The sequence below is a fragment of the Anguilla rostrata genome, chromosome 13, assembly GCF_018555375.3.
Source record: "Anguilla rostrata isolate EN2019 chromosome 13, ASM1855537v3, whole genome shotgun sequence".
In the NCBI taxonomy this organism is placed as follows: domain Eukaryota; kingdom Metazoa; phylum Chordata; class Actinopteri; order Anguilliformes; family Anguillidae; genus Anguilla; species Anguilla rostrata.
Window position 1 is genome coordinate 23,026,525 of NC_057945.1, and position 25,109 is coordinate 23,051,633.

At 49.9% G+C, this 25,109-nt stretch overlaps 1 protein-coding gene across 4 annotated transcripts in view; it reads left to right on the forward strand.

Moving 5' to 3' along the window:
- The window catches only part of poc1a (POC1 centriolar protein A), a 71,685-nt gene that overhangs the window by 37,621 nt on the left and 8,955 nt on the right, over positions 1-25,109 (forward strand). For 3 of the 4 annotated variants that reach the window (XM_064304881.1, XM_064304879.1, XM_064304880.1), the window contains exon 10: positions 18,840-19,085. The exons of the other annotated variant lie outside the window; for it this stretch is intronic. In XM_064304881.1, coding sequence (XP_064160951.1) covers positions 18,840-19,085 — 246 coding nt within the window. The remainder of the gene's footprint in view (positions 1-18,839; positions 19,086-25,109) is intronic. 4 annotated transcript variants of the gene reach the window in all.

Here is a 25,109-nt window from a genome sequence, read left to right on the forward strand (position 1 = left end):
GTTGTGAGGGTGAGTCAGTGGAGGTTGTGAGGGGGAGTCAGTGGAGGTTGTGAGGGGACTCAGTGGAGGTGTGAGGGTGACTCAGTGGAGGTTGTGAGGGGGACTCAGTGGAGGTTTTGAGGGGACTCAGTGGAGGTTGTGAGGGGACTCAGTGGAGGTTGTGAGGGGACTCAGTGGAGGTTGTGAGGGGGACTCAGTGGAGGTTGTGAGGGGGACTCAGTGGAGGTTGTGAGGGGGACTCAGTGGAGGGTGTGAGGGGGACTCAGTGGAGGGTGTGAGGGGGACTCAGTGGAGGGTGTGAGGGGGACTCAGTGGAGGTTGTGAGGGTGAGTCAGTGGAGGGTGTGAGGGGGACTCAGTGGAGGGTGTGAGGGGGACTCAGTGGAGGGTGTGAGGGGGACTCAGTGGAGGGTGTGAGGTGGTTTTTGGACAGAGGCCGCTGCGGGCCTCAGACCAGCAGGCAGAGGCGGGCCGGCTCTCCGTGGCTCTGCTCTCCCCATAAGCGTGCGCCGTCACTGGAGCTGAGCGGAAAAGGGAACTCTCCTCACGGTGGACCCTGGCCCTCGACCCGGGCTCAGCGCTAACCCAAACACAAGCCTGCCAGCGCTGCCCCCGTGGCGCTGACGAGCGGGAAGGACGGAGGGCATGTGGTGAGAGGGAGAGAGGGAGGGAGGGAGGGAGGAGGGAGGGAGAGAGAGAGAGAGAGGAAAAGCCTACGTAGATCAGTATCAGCCAGGGACCTGACGCCACTGCTGTGGACCAGAGGCACAACTTTTCCAAACAGTCAGGCCTTTTCCCTGCATTTCATACTGGTCTCTCTCTTTCTGTCTCTCTCTTTCTCTCTCTGTCTCTTTCCCTCTGGGATAAGCTGCATTGCATTCAGTAAGGTGTCCCTTGAAATGAATATTCACCAGCTAATAACAGAAAACATAATCCGTTGTGTTAGCCTGTTTTCGCAGTCATGCGTTGGATGGTATGTCGTAAGCGGCACGTGGATGTTTCTACAGTCTGCAGTATACATCACGCTCATTTGACAGCCCAATTAATTTTCCACTGTTGCAGTGAATTAGTTATCAACAGCCCTTGACATTCAGAACTAATCATACTAATGATTGGTATTTAAAGTGCTGTGGTGTATTATAATTTAGCAAAATGATCACAAGTAAATTGGTTAATCTTTAAGGAAAACAAACTCGTAAACAAACTCAGTTTTAATTATTTATATTCAGTTTAAAAAAATTCTTTTTAACAGCTAATTCAAAAATAGATTCACGTAGTTTTATACAGATACTGCTCTATAAAACTAACCAGTGTTATTGCATAAAATTTTTTTAAAAATCTACATGCAGTGTGTATGTACTCTCTTCACTTGGACGCATGCACATTCCTTTTGTTAACCATTCCCTGTTTCCACGATACAGAACTGAAGATTTTATTCAGTAAGTGGATTTGCATAGATGCATGGTTGTGCTGTGCTGCAAATGGTCCTTTTTAGAGCAAGTTTTAACCTTTTAAAAACCTTTCCATTTGAATGCTGGTTATAACATTATTCAGTTTGTGTCCCAGGTGTCACTGAGCAGTGGTAGATTAAACATTTGAATTCCGTGTCACTGTTGTCTGTATTTTTGGCACATCCCGTCACTGCAGCACCCTCCATGCATTCAGGAGAGCTCAGGCTGGTGTGCATTTGAATTTGTGCCAGTCGCCACTTCTTCTCCAGTCCAATGGCCTGCTTTGTAGGATAGTGTTTTTCAAAGTCATATAAATTACTACTGATGATGAGGCTGCTGGGTGGCTCATCGGTTAAAGCGCCACACTGTGGTTGAGCGCCGTGGTCTCGGATCGAGTCTGGACCGCGCCAGCGCTGACTGTGGCTGTTGGCTCCACAGTGCAAGGCGTAGTTGGCGATTGTGTCAGGGCATAAAGGGTTCAGTCGGTTAGGGGTCTACGTTTCGTTGCTGGTCTATCGGGCCCCCGTGGGCTGCATGTTAAAGTGACTTACGAGAGGTCTTCCTCTGGCTCCACTCTACATGTGCTTAGCTGTAGTCTGTGGTCTGAAAAGAAGCAGACTGGCAACACTGTGTTTCGGAGGAGAACTGCGGTTGTCTACCCCCAATCCAAATCGCCAATGGGGCTTGTGCACGAGCGCGGCTGCAGTTGCTCACAGTCGGCCATTCCAGATCAGGGTGGGAATTGAACATGGCCAGCCCCACGTTGTGCACCAAATCAAGAACTATGGTGACACAGTGTGGACTTTGGAAACCCAGATCTGTCCAGTGCCTGGGTTTTGTAATTCAGACTGTGTGATTCAGCTGGTGAATTGATGTGAGACTCGCAGTGTCAGGACAGATGCTTGCCGCCTCAAGCCTCCTCAGTCACAAGGGCTTTTCCAGCCTGGAGGTTTTTATAATTAAGCATATGTTTTTGTTTTTGCTTTGCTATATTTTTCTACTGCTGTGTGTTCTCAGACCTGCGTTTAGTGTAAGATTCAGAGCTCTGAAGCAGACCTTGCTATCCCTCTGTGTGGGCGGTGCTCACACCAGACATGCAAATAATGATGAATACTGTATAATATCATAGAACCACAGTGATTTTCTTAAGGCGAATGGGTTGATGCATCGACAGTAATGTCCCATTGGGACATTGTATGGTTTTATGTTGAAATTTCTCCGGAGTGCATGTAACCTTGTCGGGGAGGACGTGGGTGTAGCCGTCAGTTTACTCATTTTAATGGTAAGAAGCTCATTGAGATGTATTATGGTTACATTTGTATGAAAAAGTGAATCCCTTGCAGTCTTGCAGCTCTGCCGTCAGTAAGAAGACCACGGCGGCGGTAATGGCGGAAGCTTGCCGAACGTGGTGGTGGGTGCTCTCGGTCTGTTGTCCCTTAGAAGCGAAAGAACACACTGGAACGGCAAAACAAGCGTGTCAGAGCAGCGGGTCATGTGACCGTCTCCATGCTGCATCCAGCGAAGGGGGAGCCATCTGGCCGAGATTCTTGCATAACCGATTATTCATTCCAAGATTCTGTCTCAGGTCTGCAGTGAGTCAGCCTGCTGCAGCCTGTGCCGAGAGTCTGGAGAACGCACCCTGGTGCTGTTCTCAGGGATGCAGTGTCTGTATCAAGGGCATTATCAAAGACAAGCATGTAGCCTAGCTCTTGGGTGGCTCCAGCTGTTAAGCTCTTTTTTGGACTTATTAGGGGGGGGGGGATTTGGAGTTGCTTAGAGGTGAGGAGGGAAGTGGGGCATCCACTGGATACCACTGCCTGATAAGTGGTGGTGGGAGAGTGAGGTACGGAGACACTTGTGTGGAGCTACAGTTAGCTGTCAATCGCTGACTTGTTCGAACCAGTCAAAATTTTTTGCGTTTACTCTTTACAACAAAACACAATGATTGGTTCAAACCATTCTCTACCATTCACCCATTGCTGCCAAATGCATTTCAAGGGCAAAAGGTAAAAAGAAAAAATTGTCAAAGAAGGGGAAACCTACTGCAATGGGAGCATGGCCCCCTTCTGTCAGGCCAAAAGGGGTCAGCTGTACGTTTTGGCAGGCGGGAGAGTAGGCTCTCGTGGGGAGAGTGGGCGAGCAAGCACTGGGAGGCGGGGCCTGTGACCTGTGTAATTGGCGATGGCTTACACGTTAGCGGGTGAGCCCCGGGCGCCATCTGCGCATGGCGGCTTGAGTTTGTCAGCGCTGGTGAGGTAGCTGAGGACAGAGTCAGGCTTGGGCTTCCTCTTCCTCTCCCACCGCAGTGTAGGGACTGTGAGCCGGTGGGCCCAGACCTGGATCTCAGCAATGACCCACGCGCCAACATATTACAATTCACAGATACAAGTGTGACTGTTTAATTTCACAACATTATGTGTGTTTCAAAGCTTAATGTGAACGATACATGTCCCGTTATGTTTATGTCAACATGGCTTCAGATAGCACTCGTACTGTTGTTGGTGTGTTAAGATGGGGTTGAGAAGATACATAAACTGACTTTATGTCAAATTCCAGATGATCGGTCATTTCGGCGTCCTCTCTGGACCTGTGTAGAGTAAATGGCAAGGGAAGGAGGTACTTAAAGCTGTTAAGATTTTATTTGTGTAATTGATTATAAAGCAAGAGCAAACTGAAACAAGTTTATTCGCCTTAGCGTAGTGCTGGGTGTCGTTCGGCGTCCCTTTCACAGAGCGCTGGATATTGGTGGCGTTCGGGTGAGAGCGCAGACGGACGGAACAGGGCCATTAGCGGCAGTTAAATATTAAACACGCTGCTCGGGTGTCGGCGGCGTGAAAAGAGCAGTTTTGGCGGGCGGGCGGGCTGACGGGACGCGCGGGACTGCAGGTGTACCGTTTCAGCGCGGTTACCCCAGCCGTGTTGCTTTACAACAACAAGGGCACCGCCAAGGTTCCAGGGCCTCTCTCTCTCACACACCGCGCACGGCGTCCCTCGCTCGCTCCCTTCTCCTCTTTCAACGATCAATAACGGGCAGCTTTCAAACCGTGCCTTTCACCGACCAAACGTAAAAAGAAACTGCTGCGCTATTCCTGTCACTGTGTGAGGGACGTTCTTCTGAGGCGTCTGTGTGTGTGTGTGTGTGTGTGTGGGTGTGCGTACGCACCCACACACAAAACATGAACCTAAAAAACATGAACCGAAAATGCAGAGAATGGTAACTAAAGAACAGCTCTCTTTTGATTCCTGCTTCCAGATTGCTGACCTTTGTCATTTGCCTTTAAAAAGGCTGAGGCGTTTGTTTAGCAACATAACGGGGCAATGCACTATGACACATACAGTTCCTACATTTTGAACGTTAAGGGCCCTATTGCGGTTTGTGATGCACATACTTAACTTGAATTTCTGCACAGGTTCAGTTCAGGGCCTCGAGTGCTGTAGGCAGCGATGTGCACTTGGGCTGGAATCTCATTGAAGGTTTGTTCTGTGGAATTTTGAGTTTCACCCATCCTGGCTTGTGATTGGAAAGGTGGAAAGACATAGGGCAGACCTATTGGTCAGCATATGGAATTACAGCTACATTTTTTTCCAAGTAGCCAAAAATGGTTTTGCATGCAATACTCATAAAATTGATTCAGGCCATTGGAGTTATGAGTTTTGACATTTATGTTGAAAAACAATAATATGCAGATCGCCATAAACACTTAAATAAATATTTGAATGTAACCACATTTGGTAGCCTGTTAGGCTAATAAGGACATTAAATATTGTATGCCTCTATAATTAATACGTAGAATTGTATCTATGCATTGGCAGAATTGTTTTAAATATGCACGGCTTGGGCCATTGTATAACAGGGCTCTACACTATTATGTTTTCCAGTTCTTAAGTTGGAAAATTTAGGCGCACACTAATGCATCCCAATTAGTAGATATTCTCCGAAATCATTTTTTCGGACGGCACACACAAATTTTCGGGAGCAAATGCTTGTAAAATGGGAGCAGTGCCGAGCCCAGCGTAAGCTAGCCGAGTTCAGCAGAGTTCAGTGTGTAATTACTGTTCACACCAGCAATTCTGTGGCATTTTCTTCTTCCTCTTTTTGTCACACATGCATGTACCTTTTTTTACACACAAATATATATATATAAAACAACTGAATAAGCATGGGGTGTGTTGCTTAATTTTTTACCAACATCTAACGTGCAATGCTCTTAAGTACAAAGGTGTTTGGCAGATCATCCATGTTTTTCTCACACGGTCTCATATTTCTCTTATTTGTTTTAGCAATTTTCAGTTGAACTGAGCACAATCGCTGTAGTAATTGCGAAGGCAGAACTTTTTGGAAACTCTGCCGTGTCTTCTAGTTCCAGTGAACATTGCTTAATTTAGTTTTCTTCCCCTTTAATGCCCAAATGAAATAGTGGCCTGTTACATGTGCATTTATGTGTGCATGCCTCCTTGTTTAACCCTTATTCATTTTGGGATTTCGGCGCTTGAAGTATGGAAACAAGACCCCTTTGAATGTATATCCTGCCGACTATTTCATAATTAAAGTCACCCATGCCTAGTGGCACTGGATAATGGGTTTTTATAAAGGAAAAACCAATGGAATAGTTTTTCCATCTGTCTGCGTGGGTTAGGACGAGCTAATTTCATTAGATTCAGTGCAGCCCGGCGAGGACCACCCGTTTCTGAGCTAAGTGGCGGTGCAGCTCAAGTGAGAGCTTGCGCCCCCTGCTAAACCGGCTGAGTGAAGCTCTGAAGCTCCCCAGGCCCCCCATCGTGGATCACGTGTCTCTCTCTACCTACATCATTAAAAATATACCAGGAGAGCTGTACATGCACTTATGGTTGAGGATGAGGAAAGTGATGCAGTGCAGTGAACAGAGTAGGGACTTCTCACATACACTTTTCAGTCTTAGCAAAGGGCAAACGGTCCCACATTAGGGGATTACACAAAGTAAATGGACAGAATTGGCAGCCAAATGATGTTAATTGAAAGAGACGTTATTTTGACTGTGCCCAACATTTTACCTTGGATCTGTTTACTAGTTTTATTTATTTTTTTGCGATGCAGCTTTTCTAAATGTGGGTATTGAGTACACACATTTAAGGGAAAAATCACCAATGGGCAACTCCGTATATTTCAAAGCAGCAGAGTAGTTGGTCTGTTTTATGCTTGACGGCCTTGGCTGCCGTAGTGTTTGAAAGGATTTCCAGATATTACACACGACTGAACGGCATCTAGTGTGTGGCAAGAACACAGGTACTGGAACAAGTACAAATCCCAGTGTTGGAACACCTTCACACATTAGCAGAGCAGCTCAGTGAGAAAGCCAGGGTTGTATCTCATAATCCTCTCCAGAAAACTTGTAAGTGTAATTTTGGTCGGTGTCACGGAAAGAATGGTCCTGAAAAGCACAGACCGGCCTCTGAATGCCCGTCGCCAGGTCTTATGCCGACTGTAATTCCCTTTCACATTTGCCAGCGCTCTCTAATGGTTTCTAATAGGTTTATATTTGTCAGCAGTAATTACAGCTGCCTGAAGTGTGGACCCAGGTCATTACAGAACTAAGCACTGCCGGCTCGGGGGATTTTAATGTGATGATGATATGAAGTTACCTGTCCCTCTTTCATGCTGCCAGGAGTTCTCTTCTTTGTCAGAGCAGGGCTAATATGTCAGAGTAAAGCGTCTCTCGTAATTGACGTTGGGGGGGGAGTTACTTAAGTAGGCCAGCTGGGTTGATGCCATTCTGTTCATATCAGGTGGATTTGGTGCTTTTCTCTGTTTAAAGGGCGCAGCGTTTTTGAATGGGCTTCTTATATTCTGTATATGGAGGATTACGCAGTTTTTTTTATATAAAAAATTTTCCCCATATTTTTTTTTCTCATAAAGTTTAAAGTCAATATGTGTTTGTCAGCCTCAGTGCGGACTAGCACAGGCACTGCCCTGTTGGCAGTTCTTATCATCAGCTGAGCTGCGCAGTCGCTGCTTTGAGGTGCTGCACTCTGTGCGCAGCTGTCGCAGCTGCGGGCTCCTGCTCATCACAGCAAAGCAAGGCCTGGGGGGGGGGGGGCCCTTTGGTTAACAGTTTCACCAACTGTCCGGCAGCCCGCACTTTCCATTATTGTGTTTGCTATGATTTATTTTGACCATATGTATGTACTGATAACTTGATATCGGACTGTTAGAAGGGAATGGAAATGGAAACGGTTGTGCAATTAGAAGAGGACAGTTTTTCTGCCTGACAGTCTACAGCAGGGACCTCAAACTGCAGGTCCTGGAGGGAGGGCCACGGTCTCTGCTGGTTTTGTGATTTCCTGTCAATCAACAGCCAATTTAGGCCTTGGAAACAGAGAGTGTTGGCTGAGCTGGGGGCAGCCGTAATTGGTTCTGAAGGTTACTGTGTAGAAGGTCCTTTCTGGGTTATGCGTGTTGTTGAGAGCTCACTTCCTGGTTTGGGGGGTGGTAATTGGAGATGGTAGATGGCTGATGCCCCTTCCTGGTCGGGGCGTTCCTGGCGGCGCTGGGTGTCTGCCCGCTGCATGGCGCTTCCCTGCAGCCTGGCAGAGCGCCCGGCCTGCGTGTGGGAGACCAGCGTGGGAGCCCGGCCTGCCCTTTCCTCAAGCATCCGGCTAAATAAAGCATTATCTGCTGAGGTTTTTCTCACCCTGGCATCACACACTCACAGGCACACACACACGCACGCGCCCGTACACACACATGCGCTCACATGTACACGCGCATACACGCACATGCACATACACTCATACACACACACACACACACACACACGCGCATGCGCGCATACACGCACATGCACATACACTCATACACACACACACACATGCGCACACACGCATATACACACACACATACACGCACACACGTACACACACACGCACATGTACACACAGGCACACACACACATGCGCGCACACGTACTCACACGCACACAAACACACACGCACACAGGCACACACGCTGAAGCACGCACACACAGCTCTGCCGCTACCTGTGTTCCACGCTCCTCTCCCTGCCATTGAGTCTGTTTGGGTGAAAGCAGTCTGCTAGGATGTGGCTGATCATTTACAACTGCCAAAGGCATTATTCAGCTCAAATCCTTGAATATAATGAATATTTATTTACTGAAGGTAATTAAGAGAAAGAAGTTGTGCAAACCTCCCATTTAAGGGAGTATCTTTTCAAATGCAGGTTTTCAAAGTAAACCTGCATGTGTACTAAAGCAGCAATAGTTGGGGGTAGGTTCTAAATTCTAGATTCTAAAGCATTTATTCTGTCAGTGTTCAGATGAATTTGGACTATGTTGGGTCTACTTGTACCTTTAATGTCATGGCAAACTGACCTCTCTACAGCCATTTTACAGATGACCGCAAGAACAGGAAACAGTCTTAACCCTGATGAGAAGTACTAAACACTATTTAAAAAAAGGAAATGGCCGTATAGGTTATTGAGTAGCTGCATTAATTAAATCCAGCATACATTTTCAAAATAAATAAAACATAATGAGTGGCTTTTATTAGTAATTATGGATTCATTAGCAGAAGCTGTGTTATTGAGTATTGCACCAAGCATAAGCAGAGGAAAGAGCATTGCTATGTGAACAAAGGAAAACAAGCACCTGTGAAGCAACACCATTTTTTCATTTGAGTGTGGAAAACGTCTTGATTGGCCAGTTGTCAGCCACACCTTCAAACTCTATATGGAGATAAACCCCGCCCAGCTTGACCGTGTGCCGTATGCAGTGCATGCGATTGCATGGCCAGAGTGTCAGTACTGATTCAGATATGACTTTTCTCTGTCTGTGCTAGCATTCGCATTCTTTAAAATAGGGCTCCGGGTGTCCTGTCCACCTGTCTGCTTTTCACATCTGTGCCATTTTAAAACATGAATTACTGTAGGACCCATTTACCGTCTGTGGATATAAAACTCCCTTAAACTCACTGGCTATGAAGAAGCCCAGGGCTTTGGAACGTGTGTACTGCACTAGAGATCTTCAGACAGACCTTTGTGGGCTGAGAGATGAGATGCTGCTCTGATTTTGTTTTTTTTAATTTCATTAATAATATAATAACTAATACTGGGGTGGGGAGGATGGGGGAGGGGTGGGGTTTTGAATGCATTTGCTTTATTTTTGGCAGTGGGTGATTTCTTTGTGTGAACACCCTCCTTTAAAAAAAGAAAACCTGGATCCTTCCAGGTAGGACTATGCAGTCACCTGGAAATGCGGACTTCTCTGGGCGTCGTTTCATGTAGCGTTTCACGTGTATTATTAATGTGAAGCCTTTGATCCGCCGCTTATAAAAGGCCTTGTGTGAAGCCCGCGTGCCGCCGGCAGGGAGAAATCCACTCTGCGCGGCTATTTTTTGCTCCCGCACTCGTCTCTCAGCCTTGTGATGCTCTTCCATCGCTCCTGCAACTGGGACCAACGTGTTTAAGAAATCAATCTGATTTATTCTTCTGGATTTTCAGTAGACCGAGATTTTGTGTCTCCTTTTTGCTGCCTCCTCAGTAGTAGGGGTAGTAGAACACTCCCGGACCTCCTGGCAGGGGGGGGGTGTTAGAACGCCGCTGATTACTGCCCCCCCCCGTCGTCCACCCCCCCCGTCGTCCACAGGCAGCGTAAGGGACACGGACCGCGTCGTCACTGGGGCATTACTTCAGTTACAGCCACAGCGTAACGAAATCTGAAAGCGGGATTGTTTTGATGTGGATAGAAAGCCTGAAGCCTGCACATCTGGAAAACATTCAGATTCCTTGTGTTTTAGTTTTTTTTTATTTTAGCCAAACTCACAAGCTTGGCAATCAGGGGATATGAAATGGTTTAGATGATGACCAGACCCATAAGCTGCACATGCATACTGCATATGCCCTACTCTGATTTTGCAGTGACTTTGAACCGTTACCAAACCCAGAGGGGCATAAGGATTTATTGCAGCATAATGCAAATGGCCAATCTTCAAATTAGGATTAGAATTTGATTGTAGATGCAAAAAAGAATAGGTTCTTTTCAGTGGTGTCTAATTTCACATCCTGAATTTGAATGGTGATTTTTCTGATTGGTTTTTGTTTGTTTCACTATTTTATTGACAGTTGATAGCCCCCCTGCCTGGCCGTCAGGTCAGCGGTGCCCGGTGAGGGGCTGCTGAATGGAGAGGTGGGGGAAAGGCAGGTTTGTGCTTGCTGAGTGCAGATGGGTGGGCAGGCAGGCTGGGGAGGGGAGGGAGGGCGGGGGGAGGCGCAGGGAGGTGAGGGGAGGCTGGGTGACCAGGCACCCAGAGCCTGACAGGCAGCTGAGCTCCCTGATCACATCCCCCTCTAATCCCCCCGCTCCACATCTGCGTCTCCCTCCCGCTCACGTGCACAGACAGACGAGCTGCACGCCAGGCTTCCCACCGCACACTGCTGGGGGGAGGGCGTGTGTGTGTGCGTGTGTGCGTGTGTGTGTGTGTGCCCGCCTGCCCGCCCGTGCGTGTGTGTAAGGGGGTGGGATTGAGGAATTACGCTTGTTATCATTGTCACTGCAATCTTCTCCCTAATAAAACAGTCTTCAGTCTTGTTTTAAAGATGGATTTTCACAATACCTGCTGTAGTGGGGGGTGGGGGGGTCTTTGTGTTCCAAGGGTGAGAGAGAGGGTGAGAGGTTGAGAGAAAGAGGGTGAGAGTATGAGAGTGTTAGAGAGAGAGAGAGGACTGAAAGTGAAGCAGCGTGTGAGCATGAGAGGGATCTTGTGAGGCATTAGCAGACATCTGTTTAGCCTCGTCACACTGAACTCGGAGAAGGAGCTGTGAAACGATGTGAGAGTGCTGCAGCTCCATCACTAATCCCTCCCCTCCTTTGGAAAAAAAGCCCCTTTCCTTCCCCCTAGCAACCCTGCTCCAATGATTTTCATGCAGCGGTATCCGCTGCACACCAGAAGTTATGCATCTTAAGAAGCTCTTACACATCAGAGTCTTCAAACTGTGGGGTGTGCAGTGCATGCTGGGATCTTAAACCCCTTCACCAGCAACAGCGGCAGCTGTGTTCACAGTGCCAGTACTATGAACACAGGTTATGCTGTACTCATAATCCCTGAAGGTACAGTGCAAGGAAGATAATCTACATAATTGCTCTAAAAATTGTGTTCACAGTTATTGTTCAGAAGTTAGTTTTCCGTGAATCTTTTCAAAATGGTCCTTGTGAAAACAGATGCGTCTTCTTCGGCTTGCAGTAGCAGAGCTGTACGCGTACATCTTTTCCACGGAGCACACGTGCTCTTCAGTTGAGAGATTCAGGAGCGTGCTAATGTATCCCGATTAGTACAGGTGCTCCTAAATTATTCTTACAGATAGAGCACATCAAATGTCAGGAGCAAATGCTCTTAAAACGGATGCGCTGTAGAGCCCTGAGCAAGCTGGCTTTCTGAAAATTTCAGGTCATGCTTGCTAACTAAAGGCAGGTGATTTAGCTTTTTTTTTTCCTTCTTTTTTTGCTTTTATGTTCATGTGAGGTTCTCTGGGACTGAATGTATTATTCATTTTACAATATTGGGGCTGTAATGGGCTTTGAAATTGGGTTTTGATGAAAGGGAGGATGCGAGAGGCTGTGCAGCCAGGTCTGCTTATCGCCGCGGTTCTTTCAGCCGTTTAAGTTGTGCTTGATGTATAAATTCGGCCCTTTATTTCCTGCGAGGGTTTAGACGGAGGGGTGTGCGTTCACAGTCAGCTGGTCACCCCCCCCCCGCCGCTCTCGGCACGAAGGCATCGGCTCCTGAAACATCACGTGGCCCCCTCCCCTGGCCCACAAGTACGGGTGGCCCGCAAAGTGCCTCGTGTGCAGGAACAGGAAGTAGCGATGCTAGTGTGGACACGACGAAGGTCAAAACCCCCGAAGCTGTGGTTAGATTTGATGAAACGAAACCTGTATTCAGTAAACAATTGGATGCCATCTTGTGAACCTTGAACCAAAAACCCTAGGCACCGTAGTGCATCTTTTTTTAAGGTTTCCAATTCCTCTTTTTAAAATAAAAAAAAGAATATAACCATCACCGTAATTGAATGATTCATATTCTTGCAGAACAGAAAATAGTTCTTTAGATCTGCTGTTAGCAGGATACCTACTGCTGTAATTAAAGGTCAAACTATAGCTGCATAAAATAATTAAAATAGATTTTTTTAAAGTAAAAATGTTTTGTGTTTGTGAGTATGCAGTTGTTGTTGGGTCGGGTGGTGTGTTTGTTTTGCTATGAGGAGTAATTAGCATGAGAGCTCATTTAATGTGTTTGTATTTTTATAATGTTCTGCCAGTTATTATGCTGTGCTATTTTTATCTCATTAGTGCTGCGTGTACTTTCTGCGCTTGTTTTCGTTGGGTGGGGGAAGGTAAGATTTTAACAGGGGGAAGCTGGGAAAACACATTTCTAAGACCACTGATATATGATTTGTTACCCATCAAAAACAGGAAGTACGTGATATGTACTGTTCCCGTTTTTCAACATGCCTATTGGATCCGTTGGTGAACCCTTTGAAGAGTAGGTTATTTTGGAATGTTTTTTTTTATTTGAAACCAGTGTTCTAGAACTCCATTGCTTTCAGTTACCAGTAGTGATTGTTACATCACCATTAGAATGTTCACTTAAGAACATATTTCTATTCACACATTTGTGATCTTACACCTTAAAGGGTTAATATGCTTGAGGGGTTGTCACTGAGGCAGTGTTGATTGCATCTTAAAGTAATTTAGAAATACTTGGCGTAATATTATCTGTCATAAATATATAAATCATGGATATTGCATGCCAAACCTGACCGCAGTTTTCATGGTTGGGGCTGTTTTGAAGGGCTCCATTGGTCCTTTTGTGAGGGCCTTGAGTTTGGTGTGGAAACCGGCCCTGAACCCCGATTGGTCGGGTCTCGTGTTGAATTCCGGTGTGACCCTTTTGTCCCTTTTGGGGCCGGTTATGGTGGGCGCTCTTCCACTCCACCGCTGAGGACAGAGCGCGCTCAGTAGCAGGCCTTGGTTACGTTATTCTACCCTGCATTCATTTAGCAGAGGCTTTCATTCAGAGAGACTTGCAGCGCATCCATCCGGTTGATACGAGCAACAGGGTCAGATCTGGCTAACAACGTTCACAAACCAGCAAGTACATGCAGCATCGCTAATGCACTAATGCCAATAAACTTTAAATCAAGAGCCAAAATACAATCCTGAATATATACAGGTTACATAGATAACAAGCCCTAAATGCGTGAAGCCATGAAAATACTGCAAAGACTTGCCTTCCTGGTCGACAGGCAGCGAACTGTGGCCACTGCTTCTCTGTCTCTGGGTGTGTGGGTCTCTCCTGGAGGGCAGCTGTGTTGGCGTTGATAAGGACATGCTGAAAGGGACAGGGTGGCAGGCCCGCACCTCAAAGTCCCGGGGGGGGGGGGGTGAGTAAAGGTGCAGCAGGCCAATCCACTGCAGCCCCCCCCTCTTCCCCAGCTGACAAACGCGGGCGCTCCGACGGTCCTTCAGACTCGGGCCTTTTTATTACGCCGATCAGAGGCGTACATTCCTGGAGCCTCCCTGGGTCCTGCGTCCAGCCCCCCTCCGTCTCCCCATCCCCCCTTCACACCCCTGCAGGAGAGGAGAGGGAACCTGCCAAGGGCGCAGGAATTTGAAATGATCAAAACGCTCGCTTTACGAAGGTATCCTTCCTCCGCCAAACTGAAGAAAAGCTCTACGCGTGTACTGAGTGTCCAGCTCAGACAGAGAATTTTCCGCTCCTCCATAATGTCACCACTCTGGCCGTGTAGATAGATGGACTTCATGAAACCTGGAAGGGAACTGTGTGTTTCTGTGTGTGGCTCTGTGCAGTTTACACTGATCCAGCTCCATGCTGGAGCCCTGTGACGTTGCTCAGGGTTCTGCGGTCTGGTTATTCAGATGGCCTCATGCACCATGTCTTTACGTGTCCCCTCCTACTAACTTTAAAAACAAAAAAAAAGATCTGATGTTACGCAAACTGTTTGTGAGGTCATTAACAGGCAGTGTTTGATGCAGTATTTCTGAAGGGTGAAAATGGAGTTTCCCGCCATGAAAGCACTATGAGGGAGATGACTCCGCCCCCCCCTCCCCCCCCAACGCTCGCGTGCCCTCCGGTGTGTGTGCAGTGTACCGGACATCTTCCTGTTCTTTGAAAGCGCGTGTTAGGCTGATGAATGGCTTTGCGTGCGGGGAGGGGGGTATTGATGGCTCTGACAAGCCTGTGTGATTCTGAGTTTCATTTGGGCCCCAGGAAATTTTCCACTGTTGTTTTTTCCAGTCCAGGTGATTCATTGGCGCTGTTTAATCGGAGTGTGAGTCTCTCTGAATTGGAGGGTGTTAAGGAGTGGTGTGTGTGTGTGTGCATGCATATGTATGTATGTATGTGTGTGTGAGTGTGTATGTATGTGTGTGAGAGTGTGTGTGTGCGCGTGTGTGAGTGCGTGCGTGCGTGTGCGTGTGTGTGTGTGTGTGTGTGTGTGAGTGAGTGAGTGTGTGTGTGCGTGCGTGCGTGTGTGTGTGCGTATGTGTGTGTGTCATAGCAGATGTTTCACTGCTGACCTGCAAATAGCTCCTCTACAGACCAGGAGTTAATCCTTCCTCACTGGAGCCTGTTGGCTCAGCACAAGCTCCACAGCTTTCACGGGTTTTTCTTCTTCCACTAGCCGACAAGACCACACGAACGCGACATGACACAAACGATCCTCTTGAGATGCCCGACCTGTCAAAAAAACTAAACAATTTAGTCATGTTTTTTTCAGTTGAGAAAGAAACATGACTGGTGTTTTTTTGGGTAGATGCTGTTGCTCGAATGAATTTGCCTCCTGGTCTAAGAGCAGTGGCTGACATTTCTGTTTAGAGCTCTTTGCCCTCAACACCGTATAGAGGAAAATGCTCCTTTGAGATGCCACCCTACTCTACCTGACATAACTGCCATACTGGCAGAGAGGGGCACCTGTTATAGAGCCTTCTCTACCTCAAACTGTCCATATGATGAGGAAATGTGAAACCCTACTCTACCTGACATAACTGTCCATAACTGGGATGAGAGAGCACTGTTATAACCCTACTCTACCTGACATAACTGTTCATAACTGGGATGAGAGAGCACTGTTATAACCCTACTCTAACTGACATAACTGGCTAGATGTGAAGCAACTGTTTTTACCCCTCTTTTGACTTCACCTTTTCAAACTCCTATGTTAGATTGCTGGCATTACTTCTGTTATCACGCTCTCTGGCTTCTGTTTAAAACCTGGATGGATGTGAGAGAGCGTTACATCCGTACCCTACTCTCCCTGATGTCTGAAATTCGGATGCGTGCGAAGTAACGCTATGACATCTCAAAGCTCTGTCGGAGCCCTGCTCTGTGTGAGAGGACACTGTGTGTGTGTGTGTGTGTGTGTGTGTGTGTGTGTATGTGTGTGTGCTCCTTATTCAGCTGGTGTCGTGGTGGGCGCGTTTTTGTCACACTCATAGTAATTAGGCTTGTTGAAGCTGAAGACTCTGCATTTTATTGTGCAGGGATGTTGGAAGAAGCTCTTGTAAAAATAAACTCGCTATTGTCATCGTTTAGTTGGGTTCAGTTTTCAGCGCCTCTTTAAAGCCTCTCCCCTTCAGGGAATTTAACAGTAAGATCCACGTTGCTGCTCCAGTTCCGGCCATTTTGTTTCTGGAGAAGGGCTGTTGAACGGAAGCGAGGCTGGAGGGGTCTGGGGACAGACTCATGGGGCCGGCCTCGGTGTCGGGACCTGCGGTTCAGTGCCTCGGGGGACCCGATCCGTCGGAGGCCTTATCCTCGGGAGCCGATGCCCTTTCCTGTAGGTGACCGGCCGCTCTCGCTGTTGACTTTGCGATTGGACGGCGGGCCAACAGTGCGCCATTGTTCCGTGTGAAAGGAATCCCGCGGTGGCCCTGTGCTCTCTGGCAGGTCCCCGGCTGGATAAATATAGCCGCGCGGGGTTCTGTGCTGGCTGCACAGGGTTTATGTAAGGGTATATCTCCCCGAAAGTAAATATTTAAACTGGCAAGGCAGCGCCTGTACCGCGCGGTGCAAGTGGGCATTGTCCTCCGTCCACATCGCGCCATTGCTGAAGGGCCAATAGAGATTCGGGAAGTGTTTATTGGGAAATGACAAGTGACTGCAGGTTTGGGGGGGGTTTTCCCCTCCCTTTGAATGTGGTGGAACCTGGTTTTGATAAATGATACACCCCCCCCCCTCCCCAACACTCCCTCTCTCTGTGGTCTCAAATGGATTTGTCTTTAAGAACACTGGGGTTAGTCATCCAGGTTGCGTGGGTGAAAAGGGTATGATCTCAGCTCCCCGTGTATTAATGATTCACTCGGCGAAGAGTGTGAAATGTTTGCTTTCTTCTCGTGATGATCTGGAACCTCCCCCCCCTCCCAGCCCCCTCACCTGCAGGAAGCTACTGTACGGTACAGTAGCCCTGCCGCCGGACCAAAGTCCGCCCGGCGGAGAAAGAAGGCAGGCTGTTCCCCGCGTGGCTTTGCTGTCGCCGGGCTTCTGAAGCCGGGGTCCACCGGCCGCAGGACCGCTCATGGACCCCGGGGCGGCCCGTGGCGAGAGAGAGAGGGGTCCCCTGCAGACACAGGGCCCGGGGGTAGTGTGTTATCCAGTGAAACCCGGGCGCCAGGTGGTACGCAGGATCGTACCTGAAGTGTCCGCCTCCTCTTGTTTGCCCGGAAAGCGCCAGGGGATGCACTGCAAATATTTACGCCCTCCACCTGGCGACCGGGGAGCCGGCCCGCGCCACACCTGCCGGCCACATGTTCCCCCGAGCGCCCCCACGCCAGCCAGCCAACCCCCGCGCCAGCCAACCCCCACGCCTATTTCTGCACTCAGGCAGGGTAGTAAACCGAAATATGGAGAGTAAACATCATCACCTCTCCTTAGGCTCTCCTCATTAATCAAGCCGTAACGTTAGCTGCAGTGTGAGAACACACGATGAGGAGAGCAGGCCTTTCGGCCCATCTGAGCTGGTCTTACTGCGCGTTACAGAGGGTAGCCAGCACTGCCCTGGCCTGGACTCGAACACCTGGAACAGGTCTCTGCCTCTCCCACACGACTGCTGAATAACTGTTTAAGTCCGTGGCAGAAATGTAAGCAAAGTGTCTTGAATGGTTGAACTCAGCTCTGTCAGCTGAGTCTGTCTGCTTTCCTGGAGAGCCTGTTCCTCTTTTTCTCTTTTGCTTAAACCTGCCGTGCAGGCTGTGTCTTATCGAGCCGCTCATGGCGGGTGTGTTTTACTGTGCGTTTCACGTGTATGTCCAGTCCTGTTCCTTCGCTTATTAATTACAGGTGCATTGAGCCAAACTGAGTTCCATGCATCCTTCCAGTAGACTACCTCAGTCGGGTTACTTAATGATAAAATTCAGTTTGGTCATAAGTCAAAATGGTTCCACAGCATTTTTTATTATTTATTTATTTTTATCACGGGTAGGTAGCTAGTGAACTACTGAATTAGGTTTGCAACGGACTAAATTATGAATGTAGTCAAGCTTTAACTAGACTAGCTGCCCTTTATACCATCATTCATGGACATTAATATGACAGTGTTGCAAGTATGATATCGTAACTGTTGGCTTGCTCTCTCTTACACATTTCCTCTTTCTGCGCATTCATTTAGAACGGCGACTGAACTTCTGCTGGCGCTACTCCATACTTGGGCGTATGTGGGGAAATAATACGCCTGTCCCAGCCAATCAGAATCAAATGTTTAGCCAGGCTGTTGTGTATTGGTTTTGTGGGTGTGCTACATTTGTGAGTTGAAAATAAAATTCCTTGTGTCATATCTGACACTGACTGTGTTTATTGACACAATAAACTAAAGATTAAGACTTCATTATGATGGAAAAACTTGGCTACTAGTGTGCGTTGTTATGCGTTCATGCATTTTCTATACGGCCAGTATTACCGCCCGACCAAGATGCGTTCTAAAGATTCTTCCCCATGGTGGGAATCGATTTGAAATCGAGCACATTATGCGATCCCTCGATCTGTAAAATAATTGCAAAGTCACAGTCCCTACTTTATTCTGTGACAGGGCACTGTTGTTTTCTCACACCACTCACAGCTGTTTCCTACTTTGAAGCTTGTGTTTAAAAATAATGTTTTATGATATTTTTAGGTTTGCCGCCCTGGTACTTGTCTTATTGGACTGTGATCAGGTGTAACTGAATTGCTGAAGCGCTGGGTCCTCTTAGCTTTTACATGGCAGAGGCCCATCTGCGTATCGGTGAGTCTGAGTGAGAGGAGTTGGTCTGTTCTCCTGAAGGGCCTCTCGTCTCTTTCTCCCGTGTGTTTCCGCGAGCGTGTGAGTACCGCGGCGTCCCTCTCTCCGCAGGCGGCGAACCCGGCGGAGCCGTGGGACGGCCGGGAGTCGCGGCCGGGGCGGAGCCGCAGCCGGAGCCTCAGCGGGCCCTCGCAGGCCTCCAGGGGCCCCAGCGCCGGACCCCCCTCCTGCGCCCAGCGCCACCCGCAGCAGGGCCCCGAGCCGCAGCCCGACCGGCGGTCCCCGGAGCCGGGCGTGCCCCCCGCCCTGGCCAGCACCCTGGAGCACATCGTGAGCCAGCTGGACGTCCTCACACAGGTGAGCACACGCCTGCCCCGCCCCTCGTACCCGCACTGCTTCTGTAAGCACTGAGGCCTGTTCTCCTGAGTTTGTTCAGGCGCCCTCTTAACCTTATAGAACAAGGCCAGCGTCACACAGTGTCAGTGTGTTAATGATACCGAGTGATCAGCCTGCCCTGGCTTTAAAACACTGCTTTGCTGCAGGAGTGGGCTGCCTTTCCCTCCCCCACAGAGCAGGAGCCCGGTGCAGTAACAGTCTGAGGAGCGTGACGCTGACGTTACCCGAGTTTCACCGCCTGAACCCGATCGGGCTTTTATGAGGCGCTCTGGAACCGTGCCCGAAACCACGTTTCCATCCACCGAGCTGGAGTTTATCGACTTTCTAACGGAGGAGCGGTGTCGCTTTCGTCCTGCAGGATTCCAGGCGCTGGAAGACAGAGAGCGTACGGAGAGCTCGCCCTAATGAAGTTACTTTGTGTTTTTTTTTTTTTTGGTTCGCCACCTTTAAGTGAAGCGTCGCTGGACCTCTGACAGCCCTCTCACTCTCTGCCCCGAGCCCCCTGGGAAGGGAAGCGCACTCCCTTAAAATGAGATCATCCCTCAGAAAATACTATTAAGAACCCGTACATTAAAGATAGAGGAAATGCTTAATGGACACGATCCGTTTAAAAAAATGAGAAAAGGAGAGTAGCTAAACCGTTTACCCTCAGATGACCCGCCGCTGACCTCAGATCTGGCTCTGAGTTTCCTGTCTCGCTCGAGCTGCGGTCTCCATTTTGCGATCGATTCCGAGGGAACGATGTGCCATCTTCCCTGTGACCTCGGATCATTTCCCGTCAGATTCCCCGGCTCTCAGCGAAGGGCGGATCAGTCCTTTCCTGAATTATTCATTCTTGTTTATTTCCAGAGGGCGCAGACTGAGCATGCTCGGATCGACAGCGCCCGAAGCGCGGCCTCGCTGAACGCAGGGCGGGCGTGTTTGCTGTGCCTTTCAGAGAAGCGTCCTGCGTTTCCTCTCGCTCGTTAGCTACAGGTGTATCGAGCCAAACGGAGTCCTTCCTGTTTCAGGACAGGATCCCTTTATCCTTTGACATTGCTCTGCTGTTTCCTACTTAGTCGCTCTTGTTTTTTTCGGTTGAAAAGGAAACGCATGCATAGATTTATAGGTCTGCAGGCCCTGGTAATTGCCTTATTGAACTGAGAACGTCTCAGATGTAAGTAAACCGTTAAAGCTCCTCAGCTCACGGTCCCTTTCCTATTACACGGGAACAGCCCATCGACAGCGTGTCGACACGTCCGTCCTGGCGCTCCCGTTCAGCTGTGCAGAGCGTACGGGGAGCGGCCTTGGCCTCAGGAACATGGCAGGCGCTGCGTGTTTGGCCCACTCAAAGTACGGAGCGCTTTCCTCGTTTGCTCCTTGGAAAGCCGTGGATGCCGTTGTGTGCCTGTGATTGAGGCGGTCCATGCAGAGTCCGTGTAGCGCAGCTGATGAGACCGGTGAGCTCGATTAGCCTTTCGGGGCGCCGTCTCCCTGCTTTTGCTTTGGCCATTTTGCCGTGCCGTGAATGGGCTCAGAGTGGGTCAGTGCTGCCGTAGTGCGGGGGAAATGGTCCTGCCCCGTATGAATGAATAGCGAAATAATAACTGGGCTTAGCTATAAGACTCGATTGTTCAGGTCTCGGGTTCAGGCATTTTATATCTGGACATTTTCAAATGAATGAAAGTAAATTAGACTTTTTTTCCCCCTTTAGAGCCCCTTCTGGTGGCAGAGGTGCTACAGGCCTTTTTAGGCACAGCCGCTGCCACCAGCGTGGCCCCGCCCTCCTCTAATCCTGAACTTCTGCTTCGCTCAAGGGCAGATAGTAACTGCTGTCTATCGCGTTGCTTTTCTGTTTAATCTTGGGTCTGAAAGGGCATTAGCGTGTGCCGTTGAGACGGGATTGGGCAACTCAGGAGCCTGCAGGTGGAGGAGATAAGAAGGTGACTGCGCCTTGTCCTCTGGTGTACAGCTTTAAGCAGGCCCAAAACTGTCAGCCCGACCCTACCTGAGCCCACGTTCCCTTCAGCCCGAGCCCGACCAGAGCCCGCTCGTCGCATTCAGAGACAGTTTACAATTTTGGAATGTAAAAATTGCTGCAAACCTTTCCCGGGTTTGATGGGCGTTCTGTAGATAGCATGTGTTGACCCAACATACACATTAACCTGGCAAAGTACAGTTGTTTAATAATAGCCTACGTATGAAAATGTAAAGAAGCTGAATTGAAACTCCTTAAACATGCCACGGCTTGGATTAACTGCGGAAGCACTGAGGACAATGCAGTACCTCAGTTCACTTTTAATGATTAAGTGAACCAGCCAGCAGCCGTACCATCATGCACCCTGCTCCTGCTGAATGGCTGAAACTAAGCAAGAGCGGGCTTGCTTTGTATTTGGATGGGAGTGCTGGGAAAGCTAGGTTGCTGCTGGAAGTGATGTTGGTGGGTGGTTAGGGGGCGATTTTCCCTCTGGTGACATAATCCCCAATGCCCCAGTGCAGTGATAGGGACACTGTGCTGTAGGAGACGTCGTCTTTGGGATTAGATGTTAAAACCAATGTCCTGACTGTTCAGGAAAGGAGTTTCCCCCGTACTAAAGGAAATGGATATATTGTGATTTTATGTTTGTGGTGTGGGGATGGCTGGTTTAAGCAGCCACACCTGCCTGGGTCAAGCTAATTAGACCTGGCCAATTGGATAATCGGTTAATAATTAGATAATTGGCCAGGCTAATTGGACCCAGGAACAGGAGTGGCTGCACCTGTGCGTAGTGAGGTAATCACTGCGCACAGGTTAAATCTGCCATCCCCACCCACACAGGGGAGCCTCTCTGTCATGACAGTGTGTTAACATCTGCTCCTCGGCTATAACATCTTGCCGACCCTTGCAAATAAACGTGGACTGTTTTAACATCTTCTCCCTGTGTCTCTGTGCTGGAGGGCCCCAAGGAAAGCCACTTCGGTGGCCTGTGGCAGGCGTGTTTGCCACAGTGGCGCCCAACGTGGGGCTTCTCCGGCACAAGAAAGAGGCACAGGAGGGCCAGCCAGGAAGCACACTGGAGGAGGAACAGCTGCGGTGTTCCTGACAGGGCTTTGGGCGGATCCTCCAGGCCAAAAGCGGGGAGCGGGAGATGACCACGGAGGGGAAGGAAGCGATCCTCAGCTGGGACGCTGGGGAGCTGGACCTGGCCGTGAAGGCAGGTCAGCTACGGGCGGTGCACGAGAGGTGGTCGCGCCGTGAGCTGGACTTGGCCGGGAAGGCGGGTCAGCTACGGGCGGCGCACAAGCAGTGGCCGCGCCGTATTGCTTCCTTTCTTGTCTGTTGGTTGTTTTAGTTCATCGTTTTGGCCTGGTTGGGTTGCCCGGAGCCCGTGAAGGGGAAAGCCTGCACCAGCCTTCCAGCAGAGCCGACTGGCGGCCACCACACCTGCAAGGGTTCCTGGTCCCCAGCGCCACAAGGAAGCCAGCCCAGCCAGCCCACCAGCCCAACCACCCCACCACAGCCCCTGGAACAGCCCAAGCCGGTGACATCCCCACCAACCAGCTGAGCAGCCCAGGAATCCCCGCGCTCCGAGAGGGAGGAGGGGGGAGGGCTGCCTCATCATCCGGGGGAGGGTCACGGCTGTGCACTGGACTGTTCCGGGGCCCTTAAAGTGTTAAGGGCGCTTGGTTTTTTTGTTTCGTTTTTTTTTTCTCGCTTGGTTGGCGTGCTGGGGGGGGAGTAGGCTTCGGCCAGGGATTCTCCCTGGCCTCAGTTTGGCGTTGGGGGTATGTGGTGTGGGGATGGCTGGTTTAAGCAGCCACACCTGCCTGGGTCAAGCTAATTAGACCTGGCCAATTGGATAATCGGTTAATAATTAGATAATTGGCCAGGCTAATTGGACCCAGGAACAGGAGTGGCTGCACCTGTGCGTAGTGAGGTAATCACTGCGCACAGGTTAAATCTGCCATCCCCACCCACACAGGGGAGCCTCTCTGTCATGACAGTGTGTTAACATCTGCTCCTCGGCTATAACATCTTGCCGACCCTTGCAAATAAACGTGGACTGTTTTAACATCTTCTCCCTGTGTCTCTGTGCTGGAGGGCCCCAAGAAAAGCCACTTCGGTGGCCTGTGGCAGGCGTGTTTGCCACAATGTTAGAGATGAATGTTGTCATGATGCAAATGTCAAACTAAACCTTATTATTTGCTGTGATTCCATTCAGCTCGACCAGTACTAGAAATGCAAAGACGCAAAAGCTGACACTGGTGGGGCTACAGTAGCGACCGTGTAATCTCTGTGTCCACGTCAGCGGTAGAACTCCTCAGTACAGACAGAACGGTCGATAAGAGCTGCATGTGTATATTGCGTCTTTTCTATTATTATTTTTTCAGGTCACAGAGGTACTTCAAAAGGCCATCAGGGTCTTGCGGTCTCTAAAAATAGCGGGCGGGACAGAGCGCGGGTGTGCCTGCTCTTCGTGCCGTGGATATTATTATGCGAGGAGGGTTAGCCGAGGCGTACGGGAGCGAAGCGATGATGTAACACAGCCAGGCTTTTAGTGTGATAATAACTATTACAAATAAGAACAAGCCCGATAATGACGGTAATGACTGCGGCGGCCGTCGTTCATTAATGCGAAACCACACAGGCCGTGCTCCGCGGAGCAGGCTTTTATGCTAATCCTGTTAGCCCCGAAGACGGCGTTCTGAAGCAGCATCCATTAGGAACGAGAGACGAGGACGCCGACACCGCCTAGCCCGCCTAGCCCGCCTAGCCCGCGCTCTGGGGAGCGGCGTCGGGGAGCGGCGGTTAGCGGCGGCGTCTTGCGGCTTCCGTCCTGTCAGGAACGCGGCGGGCGGAATGCCGGTCCTGAGCGCGCGGCGCGGCGCGGCTGCTGGCTTCCCTTCGGGGCGGAGCTGCAGGGTGATCACTGCGCTACGCGCTCTGCGCTGCGTGTAACAGGTCATTAGCGCTGCCGTGTTCTTCTACGAACCAGAGCGGCCATTGATCTTTCAGCCCGAGCGGCACATCGACCCTGAAATTTTAATTCCTAAATAGCGCTGTTTTTTTTTCTCCCGTCTCGGCAGGCCTGGTTTTATTGTCAGTCGGGAGCAGAGAGGAGGTTGGGCTTGTAGGGAAACGCATCATTCCTCTATTAGCGCCGACACAATGCTTTCACAGTGCTCATGCAGCCCATTCATATTTAATGTCCCGCGAGCAGAAAAGGAAAAGCAGAGGTTTGATGTTGGGGGGCGGGAGGGGGAGAAGAGTCAGACGATTGGCTGTGACCTGCGTAAAACCCGCTCTGTCCGGGTTACTGCAGCTGTCCGTCTGCAGCGGCTCTCCCCGAGGTTACCGCTGAAGACTCGCTCACTTTCTCATTCAGAAAACGAGCTCCAGCTCGGTGGGAACACTGGAGCTAACGTTTCACAGCCCGACATCTCTGAAATAAACTCTCTTAATAACCCCAATGGAAAAACTGAACAAAAAAAAGGCTTTAATTTGCAGACCCTAATTAGTGGAAAATGTGAAGTATGCATTGTTTAACTTAGGCTAAGGAGTCTGGGGCTTATGTGAGACACGGTGTGGCGCAGTCTGTAGGACGCGCGCTGTTCTGCAGACCTGTGTGGAGTAGAGCTGTGGTGCGGAATGCTGGGGCAGGTCCGCCGCGTGCCCTCTCCCTGCCCCGGGGGACGCGCACGCTTCCCCACGCTTCCGCACGCGGCCGGCGGCCATGTTCTCCAGCGGCGTGCCAGCGCGTTTCCTCTTTCCGCGCGTTTTGAGCGGCGCCGGCGGATGGCGGTGTCGGCGCGCTGCCTCGGGGGCCAAGGCGAGCAGATGGTTTCCACGGCGGAGGAAGTCCCGCCGCCCCAGCGCTCCTCCAGGGGCATGTGCTAAATAACTCTGTCCTTGGCGGGAGCCGGCTTCCACTCAGGCCCGGGCCCACCTGGGAGCGTTTACTGACGTTCAAGGCCTGCCAGCCCCCCTCCGCCCCCCCCTGCTTCGGAGGAACGGCGACCTTTAAC